Source organism: Cydia strobilella, chromosome 15 (genome assembly GCF_947568885.1).
Source record: "Cydia strobilella chromosome 15, ilCydStro3.1, whole genome shotgun sequence".
In the NCBI taxonomy this organism is placed as follows: Eukaryota; Metazoa; Arthropoda; class Insecta; order Lepidoptera; family Tortricidae; genus Cydia; species Cydia strobilella.
In genome coordinates, this window is record NC_086055.1 from 1145144 (window position 1) to 1164234 (window position 19091).

Sequence of the window (19091 nt, forward strand, 5' to 3'; positions counted from 1 at the left end):
TTGCTCCGAGCAATTATTAGGGTTGGCAGAACTTGACGTCCCTTTGCGTGCACAACCACAGATAATGACTTGAATTTTGACAACCCTAAATAGCCGAAAGGGATAGTGCGATACATTAGAAAGGGAAAGCATGATTCGTCCCAATCGCTGTCAAACTTCGGTTTTGTAGGAAGTGTTATTCTGTCATAGACCTAGATTCATGCATTCTGTACGGTAGTAGTATTATCACAGAATAAGTAATAGTACTACCGTACAGAAAGAACACTTCCTACAAACCCGAAGTTTGATAGCGGTTCAAGGTCGAATCATGCTGTCCCTTTCTAATGTATGGCACTATCCCTTTCGGCTATTTAGGGTGGTCAAAATTTAAGTCACTTTCTTATTTGTGGTCGTGCACGCATAGGGAGTTCAAGTTGTGCCAACCCTAATAATTGCTCGGAGCAATGCTGAGCCGAACGGAGCCGAGTTTGACCGAAAGGATGAGTGTCCCCCCACCGGTATTATTTATTCTGTGGTGTAAATTAAAGCGATAAAGATGCTGAAGCTGATAAGCTTGACTTGGAACTAATCGGACCTCTCGTTCCTACTCACATATACAAGCGCTTCACTAGCGCCACCTCGATGTGCGAGTTTGACAGATGTCAGATGAGTGTTACTTGGTCGTCGATGTTTGTTGTGAAAGAACTGTCACGGTACTGTGTACAAAAAATTGTAAACTCGTCGACTAGTTACAAAGTCCACTCATATAGTATCACACATTATTGCAATCATTCCAATTTCCAATACCAGTTTAGTTGAAACAAGACATTAGTCAATAGTGTTGTAGTTGTGGTACGTATGAGAAAATTAGTGTTCCAAATTTAAACAACAAGTGTTTTTGGTATTTATAAAGTTACGCCGTGATTCTTAATTTCCTAATTTATCACGAATCAATTAAATACGAGTTGTGTAACCGTAGTTGCTAATTAGTGTTAATTGGTTAGAATGTGAAGTCCATTCAGTATTCTAAGTAGGTAATAAAATTCCAAATTGATTTACCACTTGGCCTTCAATGGTGTTAAAGTTTTTACTTTGTATGTAATTTTATTACCTCTTACACAGTTAACGAAATAAAATCGTTCTTACTATGTTACTTTGGTTGTAATTTGTAATCTATATTCACAGCACAACCATATTCTTAAACTTTTTTTTTTCAGTTTTTTTAAGTATGGCTATGAGAAAGTCAGCCTACCATGCAGCAAGGAGGTTGAGCATTCCAGCTTTAAAGCTTGCTATTCGTAATAATAGCACTTTGGAGAAGAATATTTTAACGTCAGTTTTCAAAGACATTCCTAAAGTGAATTATACCGTCCCCGAGTTTGTTTGGCAAAACTTGGACAGATGGCCAGATAAGACTGCAACTGTGAGTATGATCTGATTTTGTGCCTCTTTCTGATTCTTCATATAATATGTTTTACAAGTTTTTAGAGTGGGGTATAGGAGTGTCATCAGGAGCTTGCGTTGACGGACGGCCCGTGCGGACCGGGCAAATACATGAGTGACCCGTTATTAATATATTTAATTATCTGTCTCGCGGAAGTTTTGTTATTAAAATTAATTTATAGTATTGAAATTCTTACAAAAAACTTTATTTTTCATACATCCACATTTTAGTGTTACTGCTTACATCCTTTAAAGCCCAGGAGCTTGAAAATGTTAAAAGTTAGATAGTTGATTGCTACTTAGCCTCCCAAACTACATTCCTTCGATCTATTTTTAGGGTTCCGTACCTCAAAAGGAAAAAACGGAACCCTTACCTTACAAGTTGTAAATTGTTACCCTAGGCAGGGGTCCGAAACTCCTCCTTTCGGGAATTCTCGGCTCCGTTCGGCTCAGCATTGCACTGAGCAAATATTAGAGTTGCACCATTTGAAGTCCCTTTGCGTGCACAACCACAGATAAGATAATGACTTAAATTTTGACAACCCTAAACAGCCCAAAGGGATAGTGGCATATATTAGAAAGGGTTAGCATGATTCGTCCCTGAACCGCTGTCAAACTTCGGTTTTGTAGGAAGTTTCCTTTCTGTACGGTAGTGCTATTATTTATTCTGTGCCCTAGGCCCATAAAAAAATAAAAATCGTTTATTTCAGATCTGCATTGATCCATAGTGTTCACTTTTTAATACATAATAAACAATACATTTACATTCTATTGTTCATGACACCTCTCGACTTCACAAACAAATACAACAGAATTGTTGTTTATTTGATTTTGAACCATATTCTCTTGAAACAAAGTTTTATTTGCAACAATATGAGTAGTTAATATAATCAGTTTATCTGGTTTATCTAAGTAGAAATCTGTTGATGATTAGATTTTATTCATAACTGTCACATAGCAACTCATTTTAAGTAGATTTAAATAAAAACTTGAAATTAAAAGTTTTGCAGTGAATAACAATTATTAACATAAAATGAGAGGTGCTGTAGGCCGAGCACATGATTGACGCGACAGTATGTCGCCGCGAGATAGACTATCCTTCTTTTACTAACTGTATGAATTAAAGGGGGACGGGTAGTCTATGTCGCGGCGAGATACTCCCGCGCCAATCATGTGCTAGCCCGGCTGAAATGTCAAATGTCAAGAATGTCAAATATGTAAATGTTGTTTTGTTGAAGTCACCTTTTGCATATTTAATACCTACTTTCAGATTGTGAGTAACTTTAAATTGCTTATTACTGCAGTAACTTTAAATAGGTAATTTTTTTTTCACCTCAGCAGCTCGAACAAGCCTGCTTTCGTCACTCCCTGGAGTGAGGAAAGTGCGACTTTCCTCACTCCAGGGAGTGAAACAATGTAGCTTTTTAATTTAGTGAAGGCCATGAACTTCATACTTTTATTACATTTTTTTATGGTATGGTACGGTACGGTACGGTACGGTACAGTCCGGGACGGTACGGTCCGGTCCGGTCCGGTCTCGTCTCGTCTCGTATCTTATCGTATCGTACATATTATAATACTTTTTTTTTGTTTATTCTGTGTAATTCGAAATACATTTTAACCTTTAATATGTTCTCACTACTGAGGTGAAAAATTATGTGTGCAACACGAGAGCAAAGTTATTTTACATCTCGTGTTTTTGAGTCCCTCGCTACGCTCAAGATTTTACCTTAGAATCACTCGCTTCGCTCGTGATTCAATTATAGCATCTTTCGCTTTTTCGGGACTCAAAATAAACACTCGCAAGAAAAACCAACTTTCCTCTCTTGTTGCACAAATAACTATTTCCTCATAAGACAAGTGTGATGAAAAACATTGTGTGTGCAACAGGCGGTACAGGAATCACGAACTCGTGTTAATTAAGCCCTCGCCTTCGACTTCGGGCTTCAATTCACACTTGTTTAACACAATGTACTAACAAGTTTGGGAACAAATCAAATTATTTTATTAAATATTTTGATTTGTGTTTTTTTTTAAGTAGTCACACTCACACTACTATATATAAATTAAAAACTGTAATAGATGTCATATATTAAAGAAAAAGTGACGAAGCCCTCCAGTGGTGAAGGCCGGATTCGAACCGGCGTCTTTAGCTATCGCGGCTAACGCCATGAACCCCTAGGCCACCCCGCCACGACGGTGCCCGTCCGAATTTCTCGACTATATGCCATCTTAGTAAGACTAGGCGTCTTTGACCAGCTCTAAGGGCAAGCAGTGCGCGCTTGCACCTCCTAAACGAACTCCTTACGGATTTACGTTGTAGCGAGAGAGACTGGTGCTGCCATCTATGAACAGGCCTTCACCACTGGAGGGCTTCGTCACTTTTTCTTTAATATATGACATCTATTACACAATGTACTATTAAGTAAGCAAACTTTTACTACTGAACTATAAGGGACAGGAATAGTACATTATTGCAGGGGACGGGAAACGGAAATTCGTGGATGAGACTCGATTTGGTCGGACGAAGTGAAACTTGAGTATAGTCCGACAAGAAATTGTATGAAAATTATTGAGGGCGCCACTTCCTAAGTTCCTACGTAACTGTGGCATTTTTGACGTAAAGTGCTTAAACATGGCAACGATTTAGTAATCATTGAATTTTTTAGGGTTCCGTACCCAAAGGGTAAAAACGTGACCCTATTACTAAGACTCCGCTGTCTGTCTGTCTGTCTGTCTGTCTGTCTGTCCGTCTGTCACCAGGCTGTATCTCATCAACCGTGATAGCTAAACAGTTAAAATTTTCACAGACGATGTATTTCTGTTGCCGCTATATTTAGTTCCATTTTATTTAATCTCTACTATTTTATGTCACACTATATAGTATTAATATCAGAGAGAAAATTGAGACTACGTGTGTATGGAGTCCCCTTTCCTCTTAAACATACTATCAAATGTGTATGATCCGTACGGTCCTAAAATTGATTGATAAACCCGACCCGAATAATAGCGACCCGCCCCGGCTTCGCACCGGTAAACCTTAACAAAGTATACACCTAAACCTTCCTCAAGAATCACTCTATTGACAGGTGAAAACCGCATGAAAATCCGTTTAGTAGTTTTTGAGTTTTTCGCGAACATACATGCATACAGACAGACGCGGGGGACTTTGTTTTATAAGATGTATATATGTGTCGTTTTCAAGCAGGTACCACATTGTCGCTTGCCATAAGGACGCGCTGACAATTTTCGTCCTTATGGTAAGCGACAAAGTGGTACCTTTTCATTGAAAACGTCACATATATTATAGAAGACGCGTTGTTTACAGGTGTGTGCAGTGACAGGCCATGGCTACACGTACGCGCAAACACACAGGATGTCCATCGCTTTCGCGGCCTCACTCCGAACCAAGTTGAAGTTGAAGAACAATGACAAGGTTTGTTTTCGATACTAAACTTGTAAGACACAAAATTGTAGTTTTCATACAGAATATAACGTGTAAAAGTTTTAGTTTCAAGTATGAAATAGCCAAAGGATTTGAAGATTTTCAGAGTACCTAATTGAAATAGAAGGTAAAAACCCGTGCGATGGCCATATCTACTATTATAACATTATTATTTTTTTACATTGATAGTCTGTTAGTGGGTTCTAGCAGAATTACCAGTGCTTCGCTCGAAAGAGTAGAGCGTATAACTGAGCCAGAACCCTTTTGTTTTGCTGCAACGCACACAGCAATCCTACAGTTTATTTTTTAAGTTTTGTTTTTTATCTTAATGTTGCTTTTTGTATCTCTCCTGTTTCTCTTTTATATGTGTGTATTTTGGCAAACGAATAAATGGTTTATCTATCTATCTATTTCATATTTTCCGTCGCAAGTTTCACACGGCGCGCCATTTGTTTTGTTCCCTTCTATATTCCTTCACGCCCCGTCTTTTGCGGTTTTTGTATATTTAGTGTTGCTTAATTGTTCTAAAGGTGGCGATAATCCTGCCGAATCTCCCCGAGTATCCCTGTGCACTGCTCGGAACGTTAGAAGCAGGCTGCATAGCCAGTCTCATGAATCCTGCCTACACTGCTCGTGAGTATTCTTGAACGCAGTTATCACATATAATGCCGAACCTACCCGAGTATCCTTGCCTGCTCGGAACGTTAGAAGCAGGCTGCATAGCCAGTCTCATGAATCCTGCCTACACTGCTCGTGAGTATTCTTGAACGCAGTTATCACAGATAATGCCAAACCTACCCGAGTATCCTTGCCTGCTCGGAACGTTAGAAGCAGGCTGCATAGCCAGTCTCATGAATCCTGCCTACACTTCTCGTGAGTATTCTTTAAATGCGGTTATCACAGTATAATGCCCAACCTACCCGAGTATCCTTGCCTGCTCGGAACGTTAGAAGCAGGCTGCATAGCCAGTCTCATGAATCCTGCCTACACTGCTCGTGAGTATTCTTGAACGCAGTTATCACATATAATGCCGAACCTATCCGAGTATCCTTGCCTGCTCGGAACGTTAGAAGCAGGCTGCATAGCCAGTCTCATGAATCCTGCCTACACTGCTCGTGAGTATTCTTGAACGCAGTTATCACATATAATGCCGAACCTACCCGAGTATCCTTGCCTGCTCGGAACGTTAGAAGCAGGCTGCATAGCCAGTCTCATGAATCCTGTCTACACTGCTCGTGAGTGTTCTTGAACGCAGTTATCACAGATAATGCCGAACCTACCCGAGTATCCTTGCCTGCTCGGAACGTTAGAAGCAGGCTGCATAGCCAGTCTCATGAATCCTGCCTACACTTCTCGTGAGTATTCTTTAAATGCGGTTATCACAGTATAATGCCCAACCTACCCGAGTATCCTTGCCTGCTCGGAACGTTAGAAGCAGGCTGCATAGCCAGTCTCATGAATCCTGCCTACACTGCTCGTGAGTATTCTTGAACGCAGTTATCACATATAATGCCGAACCTATCCGAGTATCCTTGCCTGCTCGGAACGTTAGAAGCAGGCTGCATAGCCAGTCTCATGAATCCTGCCTACACTGCTCGTGAGTATTCTTGAACGCAGTTATCACATATAATGCCGAACCTACCCGAGTATCCTTGCCTGCTCGGAACGTTAGAAGCAGGCTGCATAGCCAGTCTCATGAATCCTGCATAGCCATCAGTCTCATGAATCCTGCATAGCCAGTCTCATGAATCCTGCCTACACTGCTCGTGAGTATTCTTGAACGCAGTTATCACATATAATGCCGAACCTACCCGAGTATCCTTGCCTGCTCGGAACGTTAGAAGCAGGCTGCATAGCCAGTCTCATGAATCCTGTTTACACTGCTCGTGAGTGTTCTTGAACGCAGTTATCACAGATAATGCCGAACCTACCCGAGTATCCTTGCCTGCTCGGAACGTTAGAAGCAGGCTGCATAGCCAGTCTCATGAATCCTGCCTACACTTCTCGTGAGTATTCTTTAAATGCGGTTATCACAGATAATGCCGAACCTACCCGAGTATCCTTGCCTGCTCGGAACGTTAGAAGCAGGCTGCATAGCCAGTCTCATGAATCCTGTCTACACTGCTCGTGAGTGTTCTTGAACGCAGTTATCACAGATAATGCCGAACCTACCCGAGTATCCTTGCCTGCTCGGAACGTTAGAAGCAGGCTGCATAGCCAGTCTCATGAATCCTGCCTACACTGCTCGTGAGTATTCTATGAATGCGGTTATTACAGTATTATCTTGCCCTACCTCCCTGAGTATTCTTGCGCGCTGCTCGGAACGTTAGAAGCAACATCTTAATTTCTATGAAGGCAGACGTCTTTTTTAAAGGAGTTAAGAGGTTAAGGGGCTACCTGAGGTTTTCATCGATTTTTGACAAGTTTTGAATCGTATCTCCTACTTTTGCACTCCATATAGAATTATAAGACAAGCGGCTATCGGTTCTTCAATCTTTTATCTCCATTTTTGTCTACCGGATTGTGAAAAAAATGAATACTTATTTATTTATGATTGTTTTAAACATTGTCTAAAAAAACACTTTTTTCGTATCTTGATTGCTGTGAAAGATCTTACTTATACGAAATCTACATATTTGGGTTCGTCTTAGACGTCTCTAAAAATTTGTCTAAGGTTTTAATTTTAAACTAATTAACACAAAAGTTATGGCCAGAAAACCAGTTTTTTGGCCTAAAATTGTTCAACTTTGATGCCAAATATTTGGAAAACAATGAACTTTGAAGTAAATATGGGATACTATATTGCTAAAATCCGTTGCTATAATATGATAAGCTACAAAAAACATTAGAAAACGAAGGGATTCAAATCGAAGGTCATTGGGGCATGGAATCTCCTTAAAGCAACGAAATTAGGTCCAACTCACAACGCTATACTTATATATCAATTATATAAAAATTGATTTTTAAAAAATATTTTATTTTATGGCTTCCAACCTAACCTGAAAACTAGCACAGCAAAAAAACTGATTGCACAGCAAAACAGCATATGTCAAAAAATTTTGAAGGACGTTTTTTTTTGAGGGACGATTAAAATATTTCTTTTATTATTTCAGACGAGCTGCAACACCAGCTAGCCAAAATCGACTGCCAAGCGATAATCGCCTCTAAATTCTCCTACGCCAACATAAAAGAGGCCCTAAACATCCTTAAGAAAGACATTCCTGTAATCCTAGTCGACAACGACAACTTACCAGAAGGGGCGATAAAATTCGCCGAATTCGCTGAAGATTTTAACCTATGTACGGACTGTTTGAAGTCGGTGAAGAGGGGGGCAGATGATGTGGCGATTTTACCGTTTTCTAGCGGGACTACTGGATTTCCGAAGGGTGTGGTTTTGAATCATAGGAGTGTGGTGGCCATGAATCAGCAGATAGCTGATCCAGAGATTATTGTTATTGAGGAGACTTCTGGTAAGTGATATCCTGATATGTAAGGAAAATATTTGTAGGAAAGCGACTGCTTTCTGACCATGGACTGATATGTAATATTATTATTGTGTGCTTACAGGGTGTAATGATCTGACTTTATATGTGGTATTTTCTATGAAAAGGGACCTTATTGTCGATGGCGCTTACGCCATTATAAACGATGCTCCGATATAAATACAATGCCGCGCGCGATGCCGCGTAAGCGCCATCGACAATAAGGTCCCTTTTCATAGAAAATGCCCCATATAATGTAACGCCTATTATGTACATGACAATACAATAAATAAATGATATATGATATGTAAGGAAAATATTTGTAGGAAAACGACTGCTTTCTGACCTTCCAATCCTGAAGGGGTTTTATTAGGATTAGGCCGGTTTCCTCACACTCTACTTATAAGTATTTAATACATTAAGGATAACAGACCGGCTAGCATGACTTACGTTCTCGCGCGCGAGTCCATACTTGAAGTCGCGCAAGATGTATGAGTCGCGCGCGACGAAACTCATTCTAGCAGTGTGATGATGTAAACTGGCAACATTGATGCGATTGACACTTGCTCGACCAATCAAATAGGTAATGACGTGTAAAATTGAGACTTGTAAGCTAAGTTCCTGAGTATTTTTTGCAGTTTTGAATTTGAAACCCTTTTTTTTATTCCATTGTAGTTCGAAATCGATTTGAATTCAGCTAACTTAGCGGTTTCACTCACGTATTTTTAGTCACTCGCGCGACATGTTTCGGAAAGCCTACACGTGAGTGAAACCGCTAAGTTAGTTAGTATGTCTCACGATAGTTTAGGACATCCTTTTAGGACATCGGGACAGAAGGTTCAAGTTCGCTTCTACTTCCAGAAACCCACCAGGCTGTGCTGCCAGCCATCTTGCCTTTCTTCCACATCTTCGGCTTCAATGCGCTCATGGTGAACCAGATGTACCTCGGCGTAAAGCTGGTCACCATGCCGTACTTCAAGCCGGAGCTGTTCCTGCAGACCCTCGTCAAGTACCAGGCTAATGTGCTGTTCCTCGTGCCGCCCATGGGTAAGATGAACCAGATGTATCGGCGTGAAGCTGGTAACCATGCCGTACTTCCAGGAGCCGTTCCTGCAGGTCTTCGTCAAGCTGGGCCAATGTGCTGTTCATCGCGCCCATGGGTAAGATGAACCAGATCCTCGGCGTGAGCGTGAAGCTGGTGACCATGCCATTCCTCAAGCCGGAGCTGTTCCTGTAGAAGTGTAGACCCTCGTCAAGCCACAGGCTAATGTGCTGGGCTGCTGGGTATGGTAATCGAGAATTTTCATTACCAAAATGAAAGTTTCCTTTGTTTCCTGTGAAATTTTCCTGTCCGAGAACTTTTCCAATTTTTTAGAAACTTGAGGGAGACCAAGAAGAACATACATGGACCAACTAAAGGAAAAGATAAACGTCGTGTCGTATCAGGCGGTCAAACGAAAGGCTCAGGAAAGAGATACATGGAAATTGCTCCACCGACAAGGGCTCTTAAATTAATGATGATGATGATGACGCAACTTGCACAATAGGGATGTTGACTATTTTTTTTAGAACTGTTTTCATTTTATAGATAGACACGTATTTTTTTAAATTTTTAATAAAATATCGACGTTAATTAGTTTCACTAGACTTATCAAAACTCTATCTGTTAATTAGTTTAGTGATTATTTCGCGTAAAAACGCTCCAAGCTGTCACGTGATCTGGATGACGTAACGAGGTGATAAACAACCGACTGTCGGTGCCAGAGGACCACCAGGTTTGACAACTTGTCTGTGCGTGTTTCTGACACCGTGACGTCACGCGCTCCGATTTGCGTTTGCAGTCACGTGATGCTGGGCATTATTTTAAATATTTTTAATTCTTTTTAATTAATTACGCATATTTACACTTACAAAATATGATTTTCAGCATTCTAATTCTGCTATGGTAAAAACATAAAATTTTATATATTCGCGATTCATGTCAACATCCCTATTGAGCACAGATAGCAGTGGACATCATGGTGATATCACCTTATTGTGATAAATTAGCTCCATGCATGAATTTTATTTTTATTTTTGGATTCATAATTTATATCGTTGGAACACCGGCAATGATAAAAATACTTTTGTAAACCTTAACATTATTTTATTAAAAAATATTTAAAATGTTGAAATTTTTTGAGCGGTGGAATCGCTCATAATTTTTGGCGCGAATTCGACAGAGCGTGATGACGTCACACGTTGGGCGGCCCAACTGACGTTTGCTACTAATGACACTAATCTGTCGAACGCGTGACGTCACGTGGCGTTTCGAGCGTTTCGCTCACTAGCTTTTCGCGGGCAAATTTTTGTACTTTTTATTTATAATTTTAAGTAATTAAATGGTAATTTAAAAACGGAAATGCATTTGTAACATGATATAACGGTAACAAACATCCGAATAAAACATATTTCGTTCAAATATAAACTTCATGCATGAGGCTAATTGCTCATTTGCTATCTATTTTAGTAGATTTAGTTATAAAATGAAGCACGTGTCATGATGGCAATTGCAGTGGTGTTCCTGGGCAAGCACCCGGCGGTGCAGGCGGCGCACCTGCGCAGCGTGTACGGCGTCGTCAGCGGCGCCGCGCCCGTGTCCCACGCCGACGCCGCCGCCGTCCTCAACAAAAACGTGAGCTTCACGACATTATTTTTTTTTTTTTGTACTTGACATTTATGGATTGTATAGAAAGGATGCCAATCTCTTATGGCAGAATTGTTGAAAAAGTGACCGCTTTCAGCTTTAAATAACAGTTCCTAATCTCCCCGGTGGCGCTAGTTAGGCTCTGGGACATGAGTATAACATGAACCAACAAATAACCCGACCAAATTACGTAAGTTGTTTTTGGTAGTATTTCGGTGTATGGTGGCGCCGCCTAATTACTGTTTTTTGATGGACACTTTTCATACATAGAGATTTGGCTCCTTTATATAGTCTCCATGTTAACATTGTTTAAAGTCAGGCACATGGAGACTATATAAAGGAGAACAGTAAAACAGAACATAAAAAAAGCACAAGCAGCATAATTAACCACTAATCAAATAACCCACCCCGAGTCACTCCAGGCGCAAAAGTTCCCAACACGCTCGCTGCGTTTCCCCGTTGAACCGCAACAGATAACCTTTGCACCAGGAATGACCCGGAGCGGGGATCAAGACCCCTCTCACGCAGCAGACTCCCGAGCTCCCTAAAGAAGGCCCGTGCCTCCGAGCACCAACACCCAGTGGTCTCCACCGCGAGTGGAACAAACAAATAACTGCCCAAGCATTAAATTGTAATTGAATTATTTTCTTTGTATATAGGATATGTAGGACAAGTAATTGCTTAATTATATTCTCTTATATTAACAACGAACATTGTATTGCGAAATAAATAAACTAAACTAAACAATCAAACACAACAAAGAGCTGGCGCAGGATAGGGAAAGCTGGAACATACTTCACAGACAAGGGAATAACTCTTAAGTTAATGATGATGAAACAATCAAAACTAATTATCATTTTTCCTTTCATTTGCAGCGCTTTTCCAGTTGCTTTCTTAATCTAATCCTAAGCATAGAGTGCTCACACTCCATGCATCAGTTTTGTTACCAGAACGCTTATTATTTTCGTATTCGACATCTAACGTCCTAGCGGATTTATCAGTACTACTTGACAATAGAAAAATTTAACAAATGTCGTGACTGTTTTTTTTACTAGCATTTTTTGTATTATTGTCATTTACGCCACCATCTCACTAATTAAAATCTTGTTTCAGCCGAAAATAAACTTCCGTCAAGGCTACGGTCTCACAGAGACCAACGGCGGCGTCTCGATCGGTTTCAACACCGACGCCAACCACGCGTCCGTCGGGCACGTGTTCCCCAGCTCGCAAGTCAAGATCGCGGACATTCAGACACAAGAGGCACTCCCTGCTGGAAAGGTACACAAGTTGTGTCATTTTCAATCAAAAGGATACTTATTGTCGGTTATCAATAAAGCGCTATTTCCATAAAACTTCAATTTGAAATTAACGTTATCGACGACCGACAATGTGGTACCTTTAAGTCCGTTCCATTGGTTTGCCGCTGTCTCTGTCACATTTCGCAAGAAAGACCTGGAAAGATCATGCGCGCCAAGTGTCAATTTTGATCGAATTTTGTCGATTTTTATTTATTTTAAAAACGTTACCCTACAATATCGAAATTCGAAAGCTATGAAATTATTATTTAAGTTAAGATTGTTTTTTCTTCTTTTTTTGTTTATAGTATCACATAATAAATAACCGAGTAAAGTTGGATTAAAAGTCCGAGTTAGAGGTTACTTTGGGAATTAATTGTATGGAGCGAAGTGTCATAATTCGTGTATCGGAAGCTATGATATTAAAGATAATATAGTCAAGAACTACATATATTTTTTCCACGTCTACGAATATCAACGCCTCTTAGAAAAACAGGATCATATAAGGAGATTTTTCGCCTTCTGGCTTAGGGAACCGCCTTAAGTTGAAAACGTCGCAATTGTCTCGATAGTCGCTTTAGACAAAGGTCTTAAAGCGATAAGACTACTACAAGATCGCTTGAGTATGATTGACAATAAACTTCAGTCAAAGCAGTCTAGTAAATAGAGAAGACGTAAATCCACAGGACAGCGGATGTCATTCGAGATCTAGAGCAGAGCCCAACTGGGGAGGTACCTCCACCTTACAGAAAACCGCAGCCAAATAACACTAGACCCTACTCATAGTGTTGTGTTCCTGCCGGTGAGTAAGGTTGCCAGAGCTCGAGGGAGAGGAGTGTTAGGGTCGGCAACGCGCATGTAACTCCTCTGGAGTTGCAGGCGTACATAGGCTACGGAGACTGCTTAACATCAGGCGGGCTGTATGCTTGTTTGCCACCGACGTAGTATAAAAAAAAATTCTCCATATATTCTCAACATTATTGTAGTGGAGCTATCTATTTTACAGTACATATGGTGCTATTTTCTTGCACTAGTGCGTAAAAGAGCACTTTTCGTGCATATGTCGAAAGTTTAAAGGGCCATATGTACTGTAAAACGTTGTACGATACACGTGCGGATAGGTAATTCGCAACTCATGTCGATTTAAAACACTCCCTGCGGTCGTGTTTTAATTTATCGCCACTCGTTTCGAATTTCCTCTTTTCCGCACTTGTATCGTAAATAACTATTGCATTTTAGCTTTGTGTAACTAAAATATACAAATAATATTTAGCGGCAATAGTGCCATCTATAAGAGGTACTGCTGGAAAGTTAAAAAAACTAGTGGCACCGTTTTGACCACAAAAAATTTAAATTATTGAATCTGCTCATAAAAGTTCACGAGGATCGGTTGAGAAATGCGCTCTGTCAAAAAATTACCGGATATTCGCTGAGACAAAGGTCTAATGGCGAACAGTCTCATCATCATCATCATGTCAGCCGATAGACGTCCACTGCTGGACATAGGCCTCCCCCAAGGCTCGCCACTCCGACCGATCCTGTGCCGCTCGCATCCACCGAATTCCCGCGACCTTCACCAGGTCGTCGCTCCATCTCGTTGGAGGCCTACCGGCAGTTCGTCTTCCGGTACGCGGACGCCACTCCAGAACCTTCCGGCTCCACCGGCCATCAGCCGAAAGCGAAAAGTCTACCAGCATCTTAACAAATCAGATTATGGTTAATATAACTGCCGTCAAAGCAAGGTGTGAGAGAGACCAACGGCATCGCGATCGGTTTCAATTTAATGTATTTCTCTATCAGATATCTCTGCCTATTACAACTTTTTTATTTAGTCTATGTAAGTGTTTCTTCTTCTAAAATATACTACAATCAAATTTATTTTGTTTTAAAAGTATACATTAAAAACCGGCCAAGTGCGAGTCTGACTCGCGCACGAAGGGTTCCGTACCATAACGCAAAAAACGGCAAAAAAATCACGTCAGTTGTAATTATGGGAGCCCCCCTTAAATATTTATTTTATTCTGTTTTTAGTATTTGTTATAGCGGCAACAGAAATACATCATCTGTGAAAATTTCAACTGTCTAGCTATCACGGATAGGACAGACGGACAGACAGACAGCGGAGTCTTAGTAATAGGGTCCAGTTTTTACCCTTTGGGTACGGAACCCTAAAAAACGCACAAGTTGAGGTGAGGGCTACAACTGGCTTAACTCCTCTCTCCGCTACATAATACATCTATATCTATATACTATCGCTATGCTACACTACAAAGTATTATAATGTTTTCCCTATTCCAGGAAGGTGAAATCTGGTACCGCGGCCCCAACCTGATGCAGGGCTACTACAGGGACGAGGAAGCTACCAGAGAGGTGTTCCACGACGGCTGGTACAAGACCGGCGACATCGGCAAGTACGACGATAAGAAATACCTGTACGTGACTGATAGGATGAAAGAGCTCATTAAGGTGAGTGAAAATAAATTTAAAAACAAACCATCCATTGGGTCGATTTTATTTTGACCCATTGGAAAAAGTCGCTCCTACCCATCAGACCAAAGACTAGTTTTTATTAAAGTTTAAATAGGGCATATTTAGGGTCAATGTTTTTTTCTAGCCTAGTCTGGGCAAAGGCATCTCTTGATCTCCGCAACAGTCAAGATAGAATCCGTATAAATTCTGCTTGCCTAATTTGATATAATTGAAAAACTTATTTTTCAAGAAAAAACGGACTAAATTCTGATTTTCTTGTCCAAAATTAAATAATACGAATTTTGAGGAAAAAAAGGTATAATAAAAACTTAAATGAAGTTGCGTGTCGTGTATTAATTGTCGAGATTTACTCTCACGCTTTGTTTGCGTCGTGTTGCTCTGGTAAAACTGCAGGCGCTTGTATTTGTTGCCTATTTTCAACAGTCCACCTATGTTACAGATACATACATACATATAATCACGCCTATTTCCCGGAGGGGTAGGCAGAGACCACGGATTTCCACTTGCTACCATCCTGACATACCTTTCGCTTCCTTCACTTTCATAACATTCTTCATACACGCTCGCCGGTTTAGGGTGCTCTGGACCTGGCCTTTGTTCAGGATTTTCCCCGATCTGACCAGAGAAAGTCCGCCTAGGTCTACCCCTTCCAACTCCCGCTTCTACTTCTCCCTTATACACTCTTTGTTAACCTGCTTTCACTCCTTTCCACACACACGATACACAAGTTAAACTTAAAACACTCCTTTGGCCTCGGAGGTTGATTTAGAAAAACATTTAACAAAATATTTTTCATTCCAGGTAAAAGGTTTCCAAGTAGCCCCCGCGGAACTGGAAGCCATCATCCGAACTAACCCCAAAATCGCGGACTGCGCCGTCCTAGGCATCCCGGATCCGAACACGGGCGAAGTTCCGAAAGCTTTTATAGTAACCCAACCGAACCAGACCATCTCCCCTGAGGAACTGAAGGAATTCGTCAACAGTAAGCTAGTATCGTTCAAACATATTAAGGAGGTACAGAGCATTGATGCTATACCGAAGAATGCTGCTGGTAAGATCTTGAGAAAGGATTTGAAGGCTAAGTACTGTTAACCATTTGTGACGTTTTCAAGCAAAAGGTACCACATTGTCGCTTGCTATAAGGACGAAATTTGCTTGTATCCTTATACCATAGAGTAACTTATACTAGAGCGGTACTGTCATAGTAAATTTTGTAACCCCATTAAATTCACTGCCATCTGTCGACACACTTTAAAACTAAAAATGAAGATTTATAAAAATACGATAAAATGTATTTAAATATAGATAAATAATTTTTTTATTTGCATTAATTATTTTTATGATTTTGACCCGTGTTCTCTGTCACTGATATGCGTTAAAATTGTTAAATAACAAACGAAACCGTCAACGCCATCTATACGACAGTTGGCCAAAACTAGTAGCGCCCTCTGAACGAGAATCAAAGTTTCTTGATTTTCGAGGCACGTTTTTTCCTTAGACTGTATCCATCTATTACGGAGTTATATCTATCTTTGCTTATACGAATAACCTGTCACAGCGTTCTTATGGCAAGCGACAATGTGGTACCATTTGCTTGAAAACGACACATTTGAAGGCCTATCGTGCGTCAGTTCATATCTTTGCTTTGCTTTAGCTATTTTCGAAGATTTTTGTCACCTCGCGATGTGTTTATACTTAATTTCAAGGAAAAATGATACAATTTGAATATAATTTTTACAAAGTGTTATGTACCCGCTGTCCTTTTCAATCACTTAAGCGCTTTCCGCTACATAGCGGAAACTACGTGTTATCGGCTACGCTCGCAGCGCGTAGTTCGCAAGACACAGGTACACAGATATTTTATACATTCGATTTTAAATTGTTTCTTAATAATGCTTACTCGTAAATGTTATGATATTTTGTTAAAGTATTGACATAAGTATGGGTATTGGAAAAAGTATAGTATTAAGAATCCTAGTATTTTAAGACTGATACGTATTTACACGACTATTTCTATACATATATGATTGTTTAAGGAATAACATGAATAGAGGCTATTACTGCAATGTTCTGCCACCAGAGTGCAGCACTAGCCTTTTTAGTAAGCCAGGTTGACTGAATTGTACATGTAAAATGCAATCCGAAAATTGTAAAAAGCTAAAAAGTATTGTCATGTCCTCATACTCAAAAATCAAATTAATTAATTACTGTATATTATCTTAGGCAATAAGGTCAAATCAAGGGTCCAATGAAATGGTGTAAACAAAATTTATATGAAGTTTTATTCTTGAGATATATTAATTGAAAAGTGTTCACTGTTTTATAAATTGTTATGTATTGACTTACTCGTAAAATGTAAATAATATCATATGATAAAAACAAGGCCAATTTTAATCAATTTTATTTTATCAATGTCACCAAAAGGTTATGTTATTAATTATGATAATTTTTACTTTTGTGATTATTTTTGTTTATATGTTTGATATAAATGGTTTCATATATGTGACGTTTTCAATCAAAAGGTACCACATTGTCGCTTTCCATAAGGACGAAATTGGATTGTATCTATACGAATAACCTGTCAGAGCGTCCTTATGGCAAGCGACAATGTGGTACCTTTTGATTGAAAACAGCACATATTATCGTCGTGATTATTTGTGCCGTTCTCAACCAAAAGAGTACTTATTGTCGGTTGTCAATAAGGCGCTATTTCCTTCAATTTGAAATCAACCTTATCGACAAGCGACAATGTGGTACCTTTTGGTTGAAAACATTACCAGACTTGTGCAATATTTTGTTAATTATCATTGAAATACAAGTAGATAAAAACATAATCAATAAAGACTTAATAATTCGCTTTTAACTCTCCATATATTGTATTATTAGAAACCTAGCTTGTTAGTCATATATACAATAAAATAAGCTAGTCTAATCTTAATACTGTTATTTACTATTTTATAAACTTTTTATGTACATTTACTTACTAGACGATTTAAATATCCATTAAAATATTATGACAAATGTTTTTTTTATTTTTTTTCTACTCGTCGAGTATAATTTGTGTATTACAACTTCACACGCAATACTACAACCTTACTCTTTTCAACGTTGTATAGTCTATGGCACTTCCGACTCAAGCACAAGAATTTTATCGATACGGTTTAGTCAATTATAAAAATTTTGAAAATGGAACTTCATACATTTTGATAAATATTTCTTGTTTAAGGAGACTCGATTCAAAGCAAATTAGCCTACTTAAACACGCTGCTGCGTCGCACTGCTTTGTGATTGGTTGGCCAACAAAAACATTTTATCTTATGTTGTAGTAGAAACAATTGCTTCATAAGTCAGAAACGTGCATGTGACACCCTTTATATAGCAACATTCCATTACCCTACGAAAACCGCTTAGCATTGCTTGTTAGTCTCCATAGGCTACGGTGGCCAAAATCGAGAAAAAAACTGTCTTAAAATTGAATTTAGCGCGGAGCAGGTACCAGGGCGTCATGAGTTACGAGGAGGTGTCGTTGACCAACCCGCCGGGGGCGCGCACGAGTATGAAGGTATCGCGGGCTGCGGCAGCTCGCGTATCTTAGCTGTATAGGTACTTTTGGTTTTGGTTTTAGTTTGGTTTGGTAGTATGATTCTACTAGTTGAAAGTATTATTTTTTTGTCTCGTAGAAAAAGTATTGTATACAATAGTGATATAATCAAGCTTTTCAATCTCGTACCTTAGTTAAGCAACTCAGCAAGCTTCGTTGCTTAAACACGGTACTCGACTGAAAAGCTCTCTATTATATCACGATTGCATAAAATACTATTAATTTGGGTCTCTGGTTTCATAGTGAGTTAAGTCAAAACTGCCAAAAATAGACAGACAGACGGACGGACAGCGGAGTCTTAGTAATAGGGTCCCGTTTTTACCATTTGGGTGGACTCTAAAAACAACGATCGTAATTAAATATTTAACCGACTTCAAGATTTCAAAGGAGGTTCTCAATTCGGTTGTTCTTTTTTTAATGTTGTTACTCCATAACCGTCATTTCTGGACGGATTTTGAAAATACTTTTTTTTATTGTAAGTATATACATACAGATTGGTCCCGTTTTTGTCAAAAAGCAGTTCTGATGATGGGATCCATGAGGAATCGAGGGAACTCCTCAAATGTTAAAGGCATACATATAGTGAGTTTTGTATTTTTATCAACAAATCCAGCATTTCCATTTTAAAAAGTGACATTTGATGAAGTGGAACTGCTGATGATGATCAGAA

General features: G+C 39.5%; 1 protein-coding gene and 1 long non-coding RNA gene across 2 annotated transcripts in view; one reads left to right on the forward strand and one right to left on the reverse strand.

The window, feature by feature from the left end:
• The window catches only part of LOC134747790 (uncharacterized), a 302451-nt gene that overhangs the window by 194572 nt on the left and 88788 nt on the right, over window positions 1–19091 (reverse strand). The window lies entirely within an intron of this gene.
• Window positions 691–17741, forward strand: LOC134747766 (uncharacterized). Its single transcript, XM_063682402.1, has 10 exons — window positions 691–831; window positions 1197–1402; window positions 4751–4858; window positions 5398–5500; window positions 7981–8337; window positions 9211–9396; window positions 10905–11023; window positions 12149–12313; window positions 14629–14796; window positions 15622–17741. Exons 2-10 carry the CDS (start codon window positions 1208–1210, stop codon window positions 15910–15912), a joined length of 1692 nt encoding a protein of 563 aa, XP_063538472.1. The 5' UTR covers window positions 691–831; window positions 1197–1207; the 3' UTR covers window positions 15913–17741.